Source organism: Phaethon aethereus, assembly GCF_964289735.1.
Source record: "Phaethon aethereus genome assembly, chromosome: 5".
Lineage (NCBI taxonomy): Eukaryota > Metazoa > Chordata > Aves > Phaethontiformes > Phaethontidae > Phaethon > Phaethon aethereus.
In genome coordinates, this window is record NC_138579.1 from 42,450,478 (window position 1) to 42,468,692 (window position 18,215).

General features: G+C 43.0%; 2 protein-coding genes across 2 annotated transcripts in view; both read left to right on the forward strand.

The window, feature by feature from the left end:
- The window catches only part of LOC309405268 (cytosolic phospholipase A2 epsilon-like), a gene marked incomplete at both ends in the record, with an annotated part of 35,723 nt that extends 29,361 nt beyond the window's left edge, over positions 1-6,362 (forward strand). Inside the window, 5 exons of the mRNA XM_081999999.1 lie at positions 2,675-2,782; positions 3,830-4,024; positions 4,438-4,604; positions 5,751-5,937; positions 6,154-6,362. Of these exons, the coding sequence (XP_081856125.1) occupies positions 2,675-2,782; positions 3,830-4,024; positions 4,438-4,604; positions 5,751-5,937; positions 6,154-6,362 (866 nt within the window). The remainder of the gene's footprint in view (positions 1-2,674; positions 2,783-3,829; positions 4,025-4,437; positions 4,605-5,750; positions 5,938-6,153) is intronic.
- Positions 6,363-13,584: 7,222 nt separating this feature from the next.
- The window catches only part of LOC309405391 (cytosolic phospholipase A2 epsilon-like), a gene marked incomplete at both ends in the record, with an annotated part of 35,553 nt that continues 30,922 nt past the window's right edge, over positions 13,585-18,215 (forward strand). The window contains 2 exons of the mRNA XM_082000161.1: positions 13,585-13,680; positions 14,910-14,999. Coding sequence (XP_081856287.1) covers positions 13,585-13,680; positions 14,910-14,999 — 186 coding nt within the window. The remainder of the gene's footprint in view (positions 13,681-14,909; positions 15,000-18,215) is intronic.

An 18,215-nucleotide genomic window follows, 5' to 3' on the forward strand; every position in this document is an offset into this window, starting at 1 on the left:
TGATGCAGGAGGAGTCCAGAGTCATATTGGTACAACCACGAGACAATAGCTGGGCATGAGGAACAGTATATTGTTCTTAACCACACAGACGCTACATCTCAGAGCTTTAATGGCTATGCTTATAATTTTTAGTGATGTCATGAGTTAAGAAAAGAGGTGGCTGAGGGAAAAGACTCAAAAGATAATACAGGATCCAAGAGTATAAACAGGTCTGAAAAGGGGAGGACAAATTCATGGAAGGTAGTCCCAGTGGTGGCTCTGAAACACAATAGTTCAGATGCAGCCACCAGCACTAGAAGTACCAAATCCAGAACCTCAAGATGCTGGAGAGTACACTGGAGAAGAGATCCCTTCATACTTTCCATTTTCTTGTATTCTTCCATTAAACACCCTGTGCTGACCGCCAGAGGTAGGAGGTAGATTACAGAGCTAAGTGGGACTACAGAGCCTTCTTCTGATGATGTTGTACCTCCATTACAATTTTGCAATGACAAAACTGTAGTGTGTCCAAACCCGAGGTGGCCAGGTAGCAAGCACACCCAACACATCCAGTCTGGGCTGAGCTCTGTGTTCTCACCCTCAGCACCTGAATTAGGCTGGTGACCCCACAGCCATAGGTGTAGGAAGGATATAGTGGAGAGTTAAAGCAATGTTGCCATCTAGTGATACAACATATAATGCCCTCTTGGCTCGCAATTAAAAATGTACTCTTAGTAACAGCGTGACGGTTTAAGGATAAAAGCAAAGTGTCATTTGCAGGGAGAGGTAAGGCCTCTTGTAAGAGCAATGGCTAGAGCTTGAAAGATTGGATGAGCTTCTGGGAATATAAGATCCTCAGGTTTCCAGAAGAAAGACTGGGGTGCATAAAAACTTGTCTGTTATTTTCAACTCTGTCAGCCTAGTAAAAGATACCATCTCTCCTCATAGCTCTTACTTCAGCAACGATAGGTACCATGAAAATTCAGTGCCAGAGGTTAGGGAAACATTACTATGTAATTGCAACCAAGTTCTGGGGGGACAACATTGTTTGGAAGATATTAAAATGCACATGCAGCATGTAACTCCTGGAGCTTGGTGAGCTGGAAGGTTTATGGAGTGAGAAGGCACCAAGTGAAGACAGGAGAAATGAGAGGCCTTCTGTCACAGCAGGCCTGGACAGAAGGTTCTCAAGCTGCAGGGAAATGAGGTTGTGTTGATGGAAACTGGCCAGTAATTATCTGTAAATGAACTCTGGTTGCCAGCAAAGTGTAGAGCCAGAGCGCCCCTATCTGATTTCTTAGTTATGTATTTCTAAGGTTTCTCAGGTGAGTACCATTCTAATGGGGACTTCCTGGGAAGCAGAAGACCCTGGGCTTCTTGTCCCACTCCACAAACAAGATAGGTTTAAAAGGAAATTTAACAATAGGATGAGAGGAAATGGCCTCAAATTGTATCAGGGGAGGTTTAGACTGGATATCAGGGAAAATGTCTTTACTGAGAGAGTGGTCAAGCATTGGAACAGGCTGCCCAGGGAGGTGATGGAGTTACCGTCACGGGAAGTATTCAAAAAACCTGTAGACGTGGCACTTCGAGACATGGTTTAGTGGGTATGGTGGTGTTGGGTTGATGGTTGGACTTGATGATCTTAAAGGTCTTCTCCAACCTTAATGATTCTGTGATTCAGTGATTCTGTGAAATTGTATTTCCGTTACTAATTTATGGAATGCATAATTATTGTATTGTGCAATGCAAATTATTGCAATACATTGCAAAATATTTGTGATGTATGGCTTTTGCAAAACTTTCACTGGTAAAGATTTTCAAGGCAAAACCCGGCACTGCCTTCTCTGGCAGAGTTCCTCTCAGGACCTGCAGCAGAGCTGTGGAGGAAGAAATACTTTTCAAGATCCAAGAGTCTTGGAGATTTCTGCACGGGGGAGACATTTTTAGGTGCTCCTTTAAGTGGGAGGGCAAAAGTGGAAGAAGGACTATGGGGATGAGAATAACAAGGAAAGGGAGAGGAGTCTCACTCAAAAGAGCTTGTGGCAAGAGAAATCATAGAATCATAGAATGGTTTGGGTTGGAAGGGACCTTAAATATCATCTAGTTCCAACCCTCATGCCATGGACAGGGACACTTTCCACTAGACTAGGTTGCTCAAAACCCCATCCAACCTGACCTTGAACACTTCAGGGATGTGTTCTTATATCTCACAAGCAACAGTGAAGATGTCTTGTTTTAGAGGACTGCTCTGCAGACTATGCCAAATTGTGCTCTAACCACTTGAATCTTGGGTGTTCAGGAGTAGCCTCCAAACTTTTAACAGATTATATGGTTGTAGATAACATACTTTGTAGACCAAAACCTTATTTTAGGGGAAATGGTGTGGTTTTGCTCTCTGATGACAGTTGCTTATAGGACAGAAAATGTTGTTTTGCCGTGTATTAGCAATAGCTGTATGTGACAATGAATCACAGTGGCTGAAGGCCTGGCACAGTGTTTAAAACTATTTAGGTTCTTCTTCGAGGACAGAATGTGAGCTGCTGCAAAAATACTTTGTACAGTTTTTGGTGAGAGTTTGGAAACCTTGAGGCCTTCTGATACCCCTTGCAAAGCTGGAAGTTTATTTTTTTAAAGCAATACCTTCCGTTAAAATATTTCCAAAGCGGTTTACCTGTTCTCTACCATTGCACAGGCCTGTGGAGCAACGTCTTTTCCTACAACCTCCTCGATGCTTGGCATTCGTCGGATCCTACAGAAAGGTGTTCACTGAGGTGTACCCAACACAGGACTGTTGATGTTGGTTGGTTACATTTCTGTTTGTATTTTACCTGTTGTCTTATGAATCTTTAAATCAATGTTACATTCAGGTGCATATAGTGTGAAAACTTAATGAAGGTCTTTTAAATCTTAAAACTGAGGCCAATGATGCACTGCTTCCCCCTCCCCCCCTGAGGGGTCATGTTTCCAGTAATATCTAATTAGGTTTCCTCTCTGAATTCGTTCATAGCAACATTATTTCCATTAGTCTGCCTTGGACTGAATTTATGCAAGTGATGATTTGCCACCAACTACCAAAGTTTTTTAACAGATCATCTTTGCAAGGGGTCTTTCAGTGAACCTATGTGTCATAACAAACATCTCAGTGCTGTGTTCTCTGTCTGCTTTGGCAGATGGTGTTTTTCGTATGTTGTTGTTGAAGACTTGGATACATCAATTACTTGGAACTCCATGTCAATTTTCTTTGATCTTCTTGTAAACCTGTGTTCTCCTTAGAGGTGTTGGCTGTCCTTCCTGGGTTCAAATGTGGTTAGCAAGTTTGGTTTATGGGCATTTCATCACTTTCTCCATGGAAGTGTTGCAGAACTGTGAGGTCAACAAAAGCCCATGATAGAAAGTTATTGGCCCTCTTTCCCAATCTCATGAGGTACCATTTAGCACAATCCTGTTTCTCTGCTCTTTTTTGGGTGTCTAAGCCTCCTGACAGCGGCGTTTGTTTTGTTTTTTTTTTTTCAAAGCTGGTTTGGACTAATTTTGAAAGAAAGTGGTTCAGATTCTCAGCCTACCTTGACCTTCACAAAGGGAATCCACCTATAACTTCTATCAAGCAGTAGGTCATTTTTTCCAGTGTTAGGAAGTTTGTTGCCACTCTGACTTTGTTTTTCATGGAATATATTTTATTGAAGATTGATTTTCTTCTTGTTCCTACTTTGACATTGATTTGATTGTATGTTGCCATGTCTTACTAGGATCTTCTTTCCTTTAGCTAATATTAGGTGCCTTTTGGTATTTTAAGTATTGCAAAGAACTGTATCAAAACAACAACTTGTTCATCTCCTCAACCCTTCAGAAGGAGAAGAGCCTTCGCCACCAGCCAGAAGCCATGAGTTGGAGACTTACTTAGTCACTCCTGAATGTGGCATCATGGGCATCATTCGGCAGGTCCTGACCGAGCGGGTGATGGTTTCAAAGTTCTACAACTTCCTGAAGGGGTTCCAAGTGCACAACGAATACCTTCAGAGCAAAAACTTCTGTATATGGAAAGGTAAAAATCCCTGAATATTAATTTTTATCTGCTTAGATGGTTGGTGTTTCATCAGTGAAGAGAAGGCAGAGGTTGAACAGGCTTTATTCTTCACTTTGGAAACAAAAATTTTAAGATAGCTAGTAAAATTTCATGCAGTCAAATTAGCTCCAAGAAGTACCTTGATTCTAGAGAAGTGCAACTACTGCTCATTGGGGACTAAAGAAGAGCAGCATGAGAAGTGAAGGAGCTCTGTCTTCTTGCCTTGGACAAGTCTTTCTTTTCTGTGTCAAGGCTGAGCTTCCATGGTGTGGCAGGGTCTTGGAAAGCAAAAGTAATGGGGAGATGAGGCATTTTTTCCTCCCTTATTAGCCAAACAACAGATAAATTACTTCTTCAGTGAATCACTTGCCATAACAAATATTTCCTTTTAGATACTATACTAGAGAATTTCCCCAACCAGCTGACAGAAACAGCAGAGTTCATGTGCCTGGCAGACACAGCGGGATACATTGATATCAGCTACCCACCGCTCATGAGGCCGGAGAGGAAAGTGGATGTTGTCCTACACTTAAACTATTCTTCTGGATCACAGACATCGGTGCGATGACCACTCTTTTTTCTTCTATAATGACTGCTGTCTTTTAGCCCTTTTAGCCCTTTTTAATGCCTCATAAGTCAGAATAATACATGTAGAAGAAACTGATTCTGGGAGAAAAGGATTCTTGGTGTACAGCTCCCATTTTGTAGATGCCTAGGTCTCTCAGTGATGCTGGTATACCATGGCAAGTCCCCTAAGGAGAAGAGAAGAGTATCAGTTTTCTAAATCTTTTATTTTAATTAACCCTTTGATAGGTAAATGTTATCTCCTAGACCTGTGTGCTTCTGGGGTCTCTATGTGGCTGTCAAGGCTACGCTCTGCATGCAGTGTTTCTCTGGAACTAGTACCACTGCTGATGAACTCGTTTCGTTTGTCTTGTGATATCCACATACAGTTGAATTAGAAGTAATTTGTCCAGTTGTCTTTAGAAGAGTAGCTGGATTTTTTTTTTTTTTTGTTCTAATTTGTGCAGAAGAATTGTCCTTTTACGCCATATTTGCCGTTTCAAATACCAGCTAACAACCTGGTCTATAATTCCTGTTACTACATATGGATAAGACAGAAGTTCTCGAAGACTAAAATTTTCATATGCGCCAACCAGATTAAGCAACAAAAATCTCGTTTTCAAAAACTACTTAGACACCCACAATATTAAATTAACGTTTCAGTTACAACACTTTTCACAACCATCTTAAGGCATCTAAGAAAGTTAGAGGCTTTTAAACATTTCATGCCAAATCAACAAAACGTTTGTACCTTTGTGAATCTGTATTTAAAAATCGTACCATTTAGATTCCTGTCCATTCTGCTAATTTCAGGATTTTCTCCAGTAAGAGGCATGTTTCTGTGTCCTAAGCGGCTAGGCCACCCATGAACATCTTATTTATCTTGCAGATAAAGACTAAGTAGGAGGAGGAGGTAGGACAACAATCAGAGTGCAAGTTGGAGGCTGGGTCTTGAACTGTTGTTCTATTAATAGCTAGTACTTAATACCTCACGAAAGAGCCAAAGGCCAGAAGAAATATTGCCAGCAAACGCTGCTCCTGGATCTCTGTGAAGGGCCTTTGATGGATGCCTTGTACATTAGAAAAAGTTGGGTGGGGGCCAGGATTTATGATCTTTTCTTTTTTTTCTGTCTGAATGCAGCCTTTGGAAGAAGCCTCCAAGTACTTCCTAAGGCAGGGAATCCCATTTCCCAAAATCCACCTGAGTGAAGAAGAAAAGAGAAATCTAAAGGAGTGTTACATCTTCGACGACGCAGAGACCCCAGAGGCGCCGACAGTGGTGTTTTTCCCACTGGTGAATGACACCTTCAGAAAATACAAAGAGCCTGGTAAGCCATGGGACGGAGATGGTCCTCCCACCACCTGGCCACCCTTTGGCTGTGTCAGGATGGGAGGCATGGTCCAGTGTGGTCCCCTCCGTCCCCTGCTGTGGCTCCCATGGGAGACAGGCGTTTGGGTAGCAAGGAGCGACATCGTGCCCCATCCGGAAAGCGGGATGTGGGACCACATCTATACCCCATCGATGACCTTTCTTTATTTGTCAGGTGTGGAACGCAGCCCCGTTGAGATGGCGCAGGGCAACGTGGATGTTTCCAGCATTTTTTCCCCGTACTGCTTAAACAGTTTTACCTACACAGAGGAGGAGTTTGACAAGCTGGTAGAACTGACCAGCTACAACATTCAGAACAACAAACATCTGATCCTTCAGGCTTTGAATTCAGCTATAGAGCAGAAACGACAGCACAAAAAATAAATGCTGTCCTGAGTTTCAGAAAGATACCCAAATAATATTTTTCCCTGCAGAAGAATCAATACCTGTGTGTGAATGAACATGGTGGACTTGGTAAAGCACAAAGACTTGTCTCAGCCTATGGCTCCTCTCCACCACATGGCGATCCTAGATAAACTGATCAAACAAAATAATTATTAGTCTCGTGCTTTATTTTTGTTGGATTTCACTGCTGGCAAACTTTATTTTTCATGTATGTACATGTATATGCAGTAAATCAAAGCTTAGGAAGTATGGGCCTTATTGCAGAGTTTTTTAAAAGCGTACATGTTGGACAGCAATACCAATTCTTTCAGATTTATTGTACTAGTAGAAGTTATATGTGAAGCGAACACAAATGAGCTACAGCAATTTAATTTATTCCAAATATAGTGCAACAGAAAAATACATAATAAATGTGGACCATTTCAAAGAAAAAGAGAAAACTATTTTCCTGTAGTGTCAGCAAGAAATTTTGTTGGAAATGACATGCGAAACTAAACATAAAAGCTATATAAAATCCGTTATTTCACATGGAAAATACAGATTTTCTATATTTCTGAATTTACAAGCTTTACTACACCAGCAGTATTTAGGTTTGGAAAACCCCTTGGAAGTGACTGTTCTAAACCCTGTTGTGAGTCAGGATTGACTCTTCTGGTGCATGTACCTAACTCGGGGTTGTGCTTTTCACTGAACACTCATGGTATTTAGAGGATCCAGCTCAGCATCTGCGTCCCAGGTTTAATAGTATTTCTCATTATTATAGGATGTCATTCTGTGAGAATAAAAACATCAAAAACTGAGAGGCATTCAGACTTTGTGGTAAGAAGGCAAGCTAAGTGCTTTACACTGATACCTATAGGTAATTCATGGGTAATTGTATAACCTAGTCCCTGACTGTATACAATCAACATACAGTCTATGCAACTGCTATAAATAGCACAAGGCAATTTGTTGAAACTGCTTATTTTTGAGATGAAGACCAAAATAACTATTTGCTTTATGAAGGATTTTAATAATGCAAATACTCTGTAAACCTGTTTCATTACAACAGAGATGCTAATCTAAAAAAAATATAATGCTTCAGTCAGTATCAGCTGCCCTTAATTACCTCAAATTTAAATGAAATGCAGTAACTTGTCTGTGCTGAAGTAACATTTATTGGCACACACAGAGCTATGCATAATGCAATCATAGCCAAAATAGAAAATGAATCCTTAATTCAAAATGAAATGTGAACCTCTAAAAGGCTGAAAATTTCTCTTCCCTCTTGCTATCATCATTTGTCTCTCTCTCTTCCTTCAAGTATTCCTTGATGGCTTTAAGCCTTTGTCATCTTTAGTCTCCCACACTCACCTCTGATGACTTCAGCCCCCTTAGGGATGGTGTGTCCTTGCCCCAGCTGCTTCTCCAGGCCCTCACACCTCCATCCAATTTGCAGCCCTGGTTCAAACCTCCAGTGTGCTGAAATGGGTGTTTACTTGCCAGTGCTCATCAAGGGCTCCTCTTTGTGATCTCTGCTGCTGAGTCACACAGTCCCTTTCGGCGTTGCCTCTCCTCTGCCCCAGCTGTAACTCCCTCTCAGCCTTCCCTGTTTATCATTATGGCAAACCCATTTGGGGTGACACATGTGTTTGCTAGTTCTCCCATCTGCCTGTCTTCCAGCTGGGGTTTTGGGCATCGTCAAGAGCTGTCATCCGAAGCTGTCAATGACACCAAGTTTCAAGAACCCTGCCTCTCTCTCTCCCCATCCCTGACCTTAACTATACCCTTTTGCTTCCCTTGCTGTCCTTTTTTATTGATTTCTTTTTAACAGAGGGAAGCCCCATTTATTCTAGATGCACCACTAAGGCATTCCTGGCTCTGCTGTACCCTGTAGGGGCTGAGCCCGTCCCACCTGCTGGCAGTCTGGCCAGGCCCACACAATAGCTCCTAGTGGTGCTTTCAGCATGGGTAAAGCTCTTGGACAAGAACTGGATCTTCCTGCCAGTTCTCCCCTTGCAGTCCTCAGACAACCATGACTTTCTTCTTTCAGATACACCCACAGCCACCCGAGTCCCACAGCAAGGTTATTGCTGTGACCCTGAAAACAGCAATATGTCCTGTGTTACTGTAGACCCTGGAAAAGGTCTGGCTTAATCCAGCTGTCCTTCTCCAAGGGGACTGGGGGGGGGGCCTTCACCCAGAGATATGTAGCAACCCCATAGATAATGTTCTTGAGTTGAGGGGAAGGACACCAGCCCCATCATGCCATCTGCAGCTGGTTTCTTCCTCTCTGAGGTATTGTAGAGGTGTCTCTAGGAGACTGTTCCTCAGCAATGGCCTGTTCTCCTGACTCCCATCTAGTCAGTGTTCCTGGTCTGTGTTTAGTAGAGGTGATTTGTTTGTGACTTAGGGGGTTGGTTAATTTGCTGGGCTCAACTTGCTTTTTGTCATTAAATTTATTAATTAATTGCACAGAACACTTGCAGAAGATCCTGGTTGTCAGTTCTTGCAAGCCAGTATGGAGGCTTTGTGTGGCTTTGTCTTCTGGTGGTTTTTGTTCTGGTTCAGCTGCTAATGAACGGGGTATGTTGCCCGTGCTCAGCCTCTGGGCTGTACTGAGGCATTGAAAGAATGTAGGTAACAGCTGCAGATGTGGGCATTTAAAAGCACTTTTGGTTTTGCAGGCTGGGAGTGTCCCTTTTTACAGGAAATAGGAGTAATTTAATGGAATTATCCCTTCAAGGGAGGAACCAAACTAGGAGGGGAGAACCACTGCAAGAATCCAGGCCCACACGGTATCACAGTGTTAGCACTGACAGCAGTTAGCATGATTTTTCCTAAATGTCTTAAAAGAGAGAAGTGGTGGTAGCTGTGGTAATAGGAACTACAAACACTAACATGGTGACCTCCTTAATTGTAATGAATACGTTCTGCATCTTTTCTGTGTCTGGCTTTTCCTTCTTACCTATTCATTATCTGTAGGTAAGTGAAGGGATTAGCATGCAATTGCACCTTTGCCCCAGCCCTTCCGATTATCACAAAGGTGCATCGAGAACCGGCAGCTCAGTGAGGTGAGTCAGCCCATAGGAACCCAAGGAAAGCAGCAGTGGGATTTTTAAAACCTTCGCGAGGCATGTGAGTACTCGGACAGCCCTGTCGGGTGAGTGCCGCTGAGGAACCAGAAGCTAATGGGATGCTTGGCAGCACCATTTTACGCTGTTCTGTAGCCCAAAGAGTGATCAAACAAAAGATTATTGCAAACAGTCTGAGTGAAGTGAGCTATTAATTTGTGAGACTACAGGTTGCATCACGTGAATGATGGGAAATGTGTCTGCCACAGCAGATACAGGAGAACGTGGGTGGTAGAGCAGGACTGCCTTCTGAGAAACACTGTGCCAAAACCTGCTCACCTGTAAAGGTCTGCTGTATATGTGCAATATCCCACTGTCTTACTAGAGTAATAATGCTGCAGAGGAGGCCAATAGGGCCTCATTTCCAGCAGGGCTTGTTCCCTCATGCCCTGATCATGGTATGCTTGTCGACAGGTAGCAATGGTTGAGAGCTGTGTGTCTTCCATGCCATTGAACTTTTGTACCTTTGAGCTCCTCCTGAAAGTCTGTCCCTTGCAAGGTTACCACTGAAGCCCAGCACACCTGCAGCGTTCATAAAGCACTTGCCCAGCACTCCTCCCACTTCTCCAGCTCTTCATATCAAAACTCTGTGATGTCTTGTCATGTCTCCAGTTTCTTCCTCCTTAGGTGCTGAGGTCACCTTTGCACTCCCTTCAACCCACTACTGCTTTGGTTTGGTATCTACTTTGTAAACACATGATGTAGTTTATTTTTGAGATTTAACAGATTATATGATATCCTAGAATTTGTTACAGATGAAATGTTTTGGTTCCCTGTGCAGGAAAGTATTCAGAAAATCCTTCACAGACCCTTAACAAATACCTTTTCCGGTCACTCTTAAGCTCTGGTCCATGACTGCTGCTGGCGCAAGAGCTGATGTCCTGTAATCCACAGCTGGTTTGGGGCAGGGGAGGAAGCGTTGTGCTGGTCATCCTGCCCTCGTACTGGTTTCCAGCTCGTGAGGCGATGAGAAACTTGCAAGTAGTCTGCCGAAATGTGGAGAGTGAACAGTGATTCAGAAAACTTTGGGAACCACTCTTCTAGTTCACTGTATTCCTGGGAAACCTTCTCCCAGTACAGAAAATGTCCCATGGTGACACAACTCCAGGCACAGAGGACTTTCTCGCTGTACAGGTGAGAACCATAACCATTGAGGACTGTACATTTGCAACATGCATAAAATCTGAGAGTTAAAACGAAGCACAAATCTCCACTTTAATTAGGCTGCTCTAAGACTGGTATGGTAAGTGCTGGGCTTTACCCAGTGCATTAGTAACTGTAACATGGAAGAAACATAGACAAGCATTTAACTGTGAGTGTAAAAAGTTATTAATGGTGCCGGTCTCTCTACTGGGAAAGTAATACCTTTCAGTATCAGAGCTGTGTACTAGTCATATGCTAGATGCATACAAAGGCTGATGCATATATGTAATGGATATAAAGTGCCATACTTTTCTCAGCATGATCGTCATGTCCTACCAGGAATACATTCTAGTATTTTTAAACTCTTTGGTTAAAGACTTGCTTTAAAATTAATTTCCCAGAAGATTCCTTCTTACCTTCGACAGGGCTAAGATGACAGACAGCAGTAGTGCCCCTGCCTCCCCTGAGTTTCCTCTCCTGCTCCACATCTCCTTCCTTCAACAACTGCACAAGTGATGGTCTAAGGCACCATTCCTACTGCAGGAAGAGGACATTGCTGACTCAGAAGGCCCATCTGACTCTGCTCTCCAATGCTGTTTTTTGTATAGACGTTCCTATATGACTGAGAGCAGTGAGGCGGTCACAGCAAGTCCTGGTTGTGTTTCCAGCTTGCCAGAATAACCCCAGGTTCATTTTGCTTGTTCGAAAAGCTAGGGAAGCATATACCTTTGCAGGGTATTTAGGGGGGCACTGGCTATCAGCAGTTTTGATCCAGTCCAAGACTGTGATAAAAGAAATCACAAAGCTATATTTGAACGTGTTGAAAACTTTTAAGTTTGTCATGCAGCTCCGTTTCTTCACAGCCTGTCTCTGCAGTGAGACGTAATACGGGTACCTTTGCCAAATGATCGATGCTTCTACAAACTGGGTTGTAGTGTGAATAAGAAACCCAAGTATTAGACGGAGTATGAGGTCTGGCAAGCACTAAAGGATGAACGTAGTGTGCTGTTTGCTGCTAGGGCAACTACGGTTAGATCTTTGAAGCAGATAGGTTATTTTGGTTCATCTATCTTTAAATTACTGATACATGAAATGTAAAGAAATAAAACCATTCCACTCGGAGCCTCTGCTTTTCATTCTACAAATTGAGACCATCCAGCTTTGTACATTCAGATTTTAAAGTAGATAACTCTAGCTCAGTTGTTAATGAGAGCCTTGGAGTTTGCTTACTTTATGGCATTCCCTGTGGATTCACTCAGGTGGGAGCAGAATACTTTGATTTAGCTGAAGGCCATACAGATCATTGCAGAAGCTCAAGCGTGCATATAATGGAGAATTAACTCTGCAGACATGGAAGTGTGTACACAGAATCCACCTGTTCTTCTCCACAGGTTTCCTTGAGGACACAGAATCTCAAATTTCTTAAGAGTCGTCACCTTTAGAGGGGTTTCTAGGTGAATATCATCACTTATGTTAATGGTCCTCTGAACTAACCAGCCTTGGGAAAACTGGCCTGCTCTAATAACAAGTGCACCGACATTTTTAGTGTCCCATGGCAGGTCTTCCAAGGTCAGGCAGGTCTTCTTTTCTGGTGAGGCTTAAAAAAAAAAAGATGAATGATTCTCCTCTGAATTAAGCTGCAAGAGGAGTTCTCCAGGATGCAGCTCAGAGTGTCCGTGACCTGAGGCCAAAAGATGCTCTTGTTCTTCAACTGTGGGCAGAGATACTTTTCATGCTGCAAATGCAGATGCTATGACACAGCCTACTGTTACCGGAGCTGCTAGTTTGTTATTCATTTGTTTTTCTGTGTTTGAAGATGGCAATTTCCACTGGGTATGCCTGGAGATGTCCATGTGCTCTTTTGTTCATGCTCTTTGGTTGAACAGAATCTCTGTAAAATAAAACTAATAAAACTAAACCAATGGATACCATATTCTATGCATTTTGACGTGAGTTTCCTGAAGTTGCTGTGTAAAGTTCAATTGCCTTTCTCTGGAAAATGTACAAAAGCATAACTCTTACCTGCTTTGCACAGCTATTATCTATTTTCTTGCTTTTTTTTTTGTTGAATTTAAGGCACTGCCAAGTGCAGTAGTAGTCCTGGGTAACACTTGTAGCCATAGGTATTGACCTCAAGATCCCTGCTGACCCCTGTAAATGTCCACCTCCTTCTCCCCTGCCACCCTGTCGCACACAATCTGGTACCGCTACTCCATGCCCCGCACTCACCTCCCCTGCCCGCTGCTCCCCTCTGCAAACAAAAGACCCAGCCCTGTGCCCACCATGCCTTGGCCTCCCTCCCCTGGGAAGAAGAAACGGGAGCAGCCCAGGAGGAGCTGGGAGCTGCTGGTCCACTGTCAGGTGGTGGGGGTGGCCCTTTCCAAGGGGGGTTACTGCATGGCGCAGGACAGCATCTCTTTGCAGGCAGCGAGCTCGGGTCCCCCCACCTACACGGAGGCTTTGGCCAAGGTGGGCAGGCGTGTGCCTGCACACGGGCAGGTCACCGGGAGTTATTTACACGCAGAGGCTTTTTCCAGGGCTCAGTTTCCCCCAGAGAGGAGCTGCCATCACTCTGCTCGGGGCAGTTCCTGTTGGAACCCAGCTGGGTTTGAAGGAGCAGGCTCCAGCGGTGGTGTCCTCCGTGCTTCTCCCTTGCTTTGGCCCGGAGCGGGGCTCGCCATGGCAAAAGGGTGGCAGCAGTGCAAGACCCAAGGAGCAAGCGCAGGCTGGGAGAGGTTCCTGGGTAGAGGAAGGTATCGCATCCCTTTTGGCTGCTGTGCTGGCCCCATAAGACCCTTCCCTGGAGCAGCCAGTCACCCTTGGTGCTCCACCATCTTCAGCAATGGGAGGGCAGTCCTTTACTTATAGAGATGAGATGGGTGGGGCCTCAGGTCATTTTATAAAATAACTTGTCATTGACTCCTACAGGAGTAAATCCTGCAAACATGTCTCAGGAATTGCTGCCCGTGGAGGTGCCAGAAACATTCCATTACATGAATCCAGGGAAGGCCACGATACCATCAAATGCAAAAGCGCTACAGGTAAGAAAATGGCTTTAAATGTTTGCTTAAGGTCCACCACGTTTGACAGAAAACAAAATCCTGCTTTGTGTGTATATATATAAGTTACTGTACAAACTCACTTTGGGACCAGGTGGCAATGTCTCTGTCTGAAGGAGCTTAAGGTGAAATGTTCTCTTCTGGCGATCGGTGGCAAAAGTCATCCCGGCTCCACTGGAGACAAAGATCTCAGCTTCACAGGCAAAGTGAGAGAAGCCAGCGTAGCAAGGAGACAGAAAAAGAAGGGACTGTGGAAAAAATGAACAGGGAATGAAACAATTTTTAGGGGACTGAATTATCAGCCTGAATCCAGACCCAGCCTTAAAAACCCTTTTTTCTTCCATAATTAAATGCTACTTCTATTAAAAACTTAATATTTCTGTATCAACAGCAAAATTTTGACGTGTATTAATGTGACAACCCCATTTTTTGTTATTGGAAAAGGGATAAGGACAGGATAGAGAATAGGGATAAGGAACTGAATTTTATCTCCATGTTCTATTTTTGTTCTGAATTTTCCATTTCACTTTACATTCTCTGGGTCATTTCAAGACTTGCATTTAAGTTTGACTGTAGTATGTTACACGTTGTTCTGTGTGCTCTTTGACTGGACAAAGGCACATCACTTCAGGAAGTACTCTGGAAACAGAATCAGAATACTTTTGACTTTTTTTATAGGAACTGTCCTTTAATGGTGTTTTCCTACAAAGCGTTTGAAAAGGGGCACCCTACATTGTAGAAGTATTTAGGAACTTCTGTTCCCTGAAAAAAAATAAATGTTAGCTTTAAAATTTTGCAATTGCAACGTGTCTCGTGCTGTGAGTTCAAACCCAGAGAAGAAATTCTGGGGTTTTTTAAATGGAGATTTAATACTCCTGAGAGAAGGAGCAGATTGCCAAAAGGTCACATTAGAAATAAATAGCAAACCTTTATTCAGAAAACAAATGCAGAGGCACCTTTCGGGTGTTTCACGGCTGAAACGGCTCTTCCTTCATTGACTCGTTGAAAGGGTACCCCTGACATGGATTTTGTACCACCACATGGTGGTTTGTTCATTAATGCTGAGCACTGTAACACAGCTGGGTGTAACCGCCAGCTGTTCTGATTGGGGTTTCAGCATGAGTTATTGCAAGTAGGAATTAATTATCTACCCTGAGAATGCTCCTGTTGTTGTTTGAACGTTATAATTTATAATTTCTCTCTTTCTTCAGGATGAAGACTCGGATACCGATTCTTTGGGAGATAGTGAACCGCAAGAAGAAAATGAAGAAAGTACTGTACCAGACAAAGGTGATTTCAAGGTATTATGAACAGGAGAATTTCAAACCTAAGAGGGCTGAGGGTTTTGTTTTGCTCAAAAGGGGAGAAGGCTCAGGTAGATAAATAATAATGACAGCAGTTTGAGTGTTACAAGGCAAACACCCTCAAGTTCATTGTTTTTACCATTTTATTCCACTTATGTTTATGGTTTACAGAATTGCCTGTTGTATTTCTCTGTTATGTTTTATGGGGAGCATGCAGAATATCTACCATTTTAATCCCTCACTTACTTGTAAAATAAATCCATTGGTGAGCTTTCTGTTCCACAATGCTCTTTGTGAACTGAAAGGGCCAAAAGTAAGAGTGGTGCATGTTCTGCTGTAATGGTTTAGGCAGTGCAATCTCTATCCTCGCGTTTTATGGGGGGAGTCATGGATTACTGAAGCCTGAGTTTTCAGGCTTCTGTGCTCCACCAGAGGAAAAAGGTAATGGGGGTTTTGTGAAAGGAGTGATGCTTGAATGTGCTACCACTAGTTCTTGTGTTTGAAGATCAGTTGTAGGTTTATTTTTGTTAGAAATGACTCGTTTTGATTGGGGTCCTCATTCTGCTACTTTGCTACCCGTGCAGTAAGCACAGGCGTTGTTTCCTATCTGTCAGGATTAGAGGAGTTTAAATGTGACTCGTATAACAACGTTGTCCCAAAAAGTGTCTGCTTCTGAGCCAGATAATTCTATGGAAATTTGCATTGTAATCCATGCAGACAAGTTATATTGAGACAAAATGAAGCTGAAAAGGAGGTTTCTATGGAAGTTGAAGTAATCCTGTAGACAGGTAGGCAGGTGAGCTTTGTAATGAACTAGTTACCCAGTAGTCCTGATACAATTTAGGCACCAAGAAATTAAAACAAATTCTCACATTACTCACATTTGCAGTATTTTTACTTTTCACAGACGTTTTTCAAAGTTTAGCTTTTGTGTTTGCCCAGTATTAGGATTTTTATTAAAAAAAAAAATAAAAATCAGTGGCATTGAAAGATTATACTGTATTTTCTCATGATATAGTCTACCAGTCTTGGTTCTTTATAGCATTTCTTGCAAATATTTAGCTTACAATGTCTGATATCTCCAGTCTGTGGAGATACCAAAATTCTGGACCATGTATAGGATGAAGAATTTTGTGGATAGTAAAAACAGGCCGAAAAACAATGAATTGATCAGTCTTTGGCATAATGTCTGCTCCCTACAAGGGGTAAGGAACCTAAAATCATGATGAGAGAAAGCAAAAAGTTTTAAACTTCTGGGTTATAATTACCTATGATAATTATACATATGACAGGTAACTTCTTGTCTTCATTTCTTAATCCCACACAGTGATGTGTTTGTTTTTCCATTATCTGCTCAGGATACAGGCTTAGATCAAAGACTTTTAAGTGTCGTGAAATTTTGAGGGGGTGGGTGTGACAGTAGTGCACCAAAAGAATCATCTTACGTGTATGGGACCATAACCTTCTTCTAGACCACTATATTGCCACTCTCTCTCACCGAAGGTCTATTTTTCACATTCCAAAATTCCAAAAATTCATGACAATCCATTGGTGATGGACTGAATTGTTGTTCTTGCATCTGGTTACATAGTCACTGGTTTTTCCTCTATGATCAGAACATAGCACTCTATCACCTATGCATGATCGTGACTTGATTACTGCGGTATATCATGTGTTTATGTGAAAGACACATACATGATCTTATCTTCTGCTCAGTTTTTCTCAAACGTAAATTTTTCATCACTTAAACTACCAGAAAACTTAGATATGAGGGCCCCTGCCTGCTAAGAGGGATCATCTGTTAGAAATATACCCCAGCATACCCTTTACACCAACATGCTGATTTTTATCTGCATTAAGAAATCTGTATTATTCAGACCTTGCCTGGTACTTTGGCCCATGCTAAAGCAGCAGGCAGAGCCAGCTCTGGTATTGCAGATGTCAGTGCTGATATTAAAATACGTAAGAACTGCAGCAGGTCTCGTACAATAATTTATGTGAGGGAAGGGGAGGGGAAAAATGGGATGCGTAGTTCTGAATTCAGCATGAGCCATGTCTTAACAAGGGTAAGAAAGAAGCCTCATACTTCAAGTCAAGTGGTACCTCATCTCCCTGCCAGGCAAAGGCCTCTTGCTCTTGCAGGGTTTGTGCAGCTGGGAGAACAGCATCCCTTTAACAGAAAAGAGGCAGGTTAAACTCTCACCCTTGATCAAAGCAGAAGCTCTGGCTTCTGCGGGGTTTTGGAAGCTGGAAGCAGCTCCTGAATCATGGGAAGAGTGAGGAGCTGCCACGCTGCACAGCAAGGTTAGGAGGAGATTGCAGCTGCTGCCTCTGATGCAGGTGGGACTCCATCACATGAACCGGGAGCTGGGGCAGGTGGGAGAGCTGGGTCCCCGCCGGTGCCAGGCATGGGGTCCCTGTGTCCCACAAGGGCAAGAGCCTGCTCTCAGGAACAGATCCAGCCCTGGGCTCGGCAGCAGCTGCAAATGCAGGAGGCAACAACTCCTGAGCCACCCGAGCCCCGTGGTGCTTGTAGGAGCATGGCACCAGCAACAGCTCTGCTCAGCTGCAGAAGCTATTCTGAGCCCAGGTGCCTCCCCGAGTGGTGGTATGGGGATGCCTAAAATACAGACTGATGAAATGACGTGCTCCAGCATGCCTCCCACTTCAAAAATGAACCTTGCAAAGTCAAAGGAGGCCACTTCCCATCAGCTCATAACTTTGAAATACGGTTTATCTTACCTACATTTGACATAAAAAATGTAAAACATCTGTGTCTGAGAGAGACCTCTAGATTCCTTTGAGAATCAGTAGTCAGAAACAGATTTTCAGAGTGTGATGCATGTCCCGTGGTAATGTCTACCTTAGGATGAGACTCCAGAAACGCCTAACAGCTGTCAGATGTAAACACCTATTTTACAGATATAGGGAATTAGGTGTGATGAGTCTCCATACTCAGACGGTTAATGCTCAGTCTAGTTTCTTTCTCTCATATTTGTTCTGGTTGGGAAGGACAAAGCAGTATAAGAGGGCTCTGTCTTTTCATGGATGGGCTACCCTATTCCCCTGGCTACAGTCCTGCAGATGGAAATAATTGTGAATGCTCTATGTTTTCAAACGGACCTATTTTTCAAAATCAGAAAAAATCTGGTTGTTAAACATCTGGAAACACTAAAAGATGGAGGACAATGTTAAAAGTACTGAAAGGGCTAT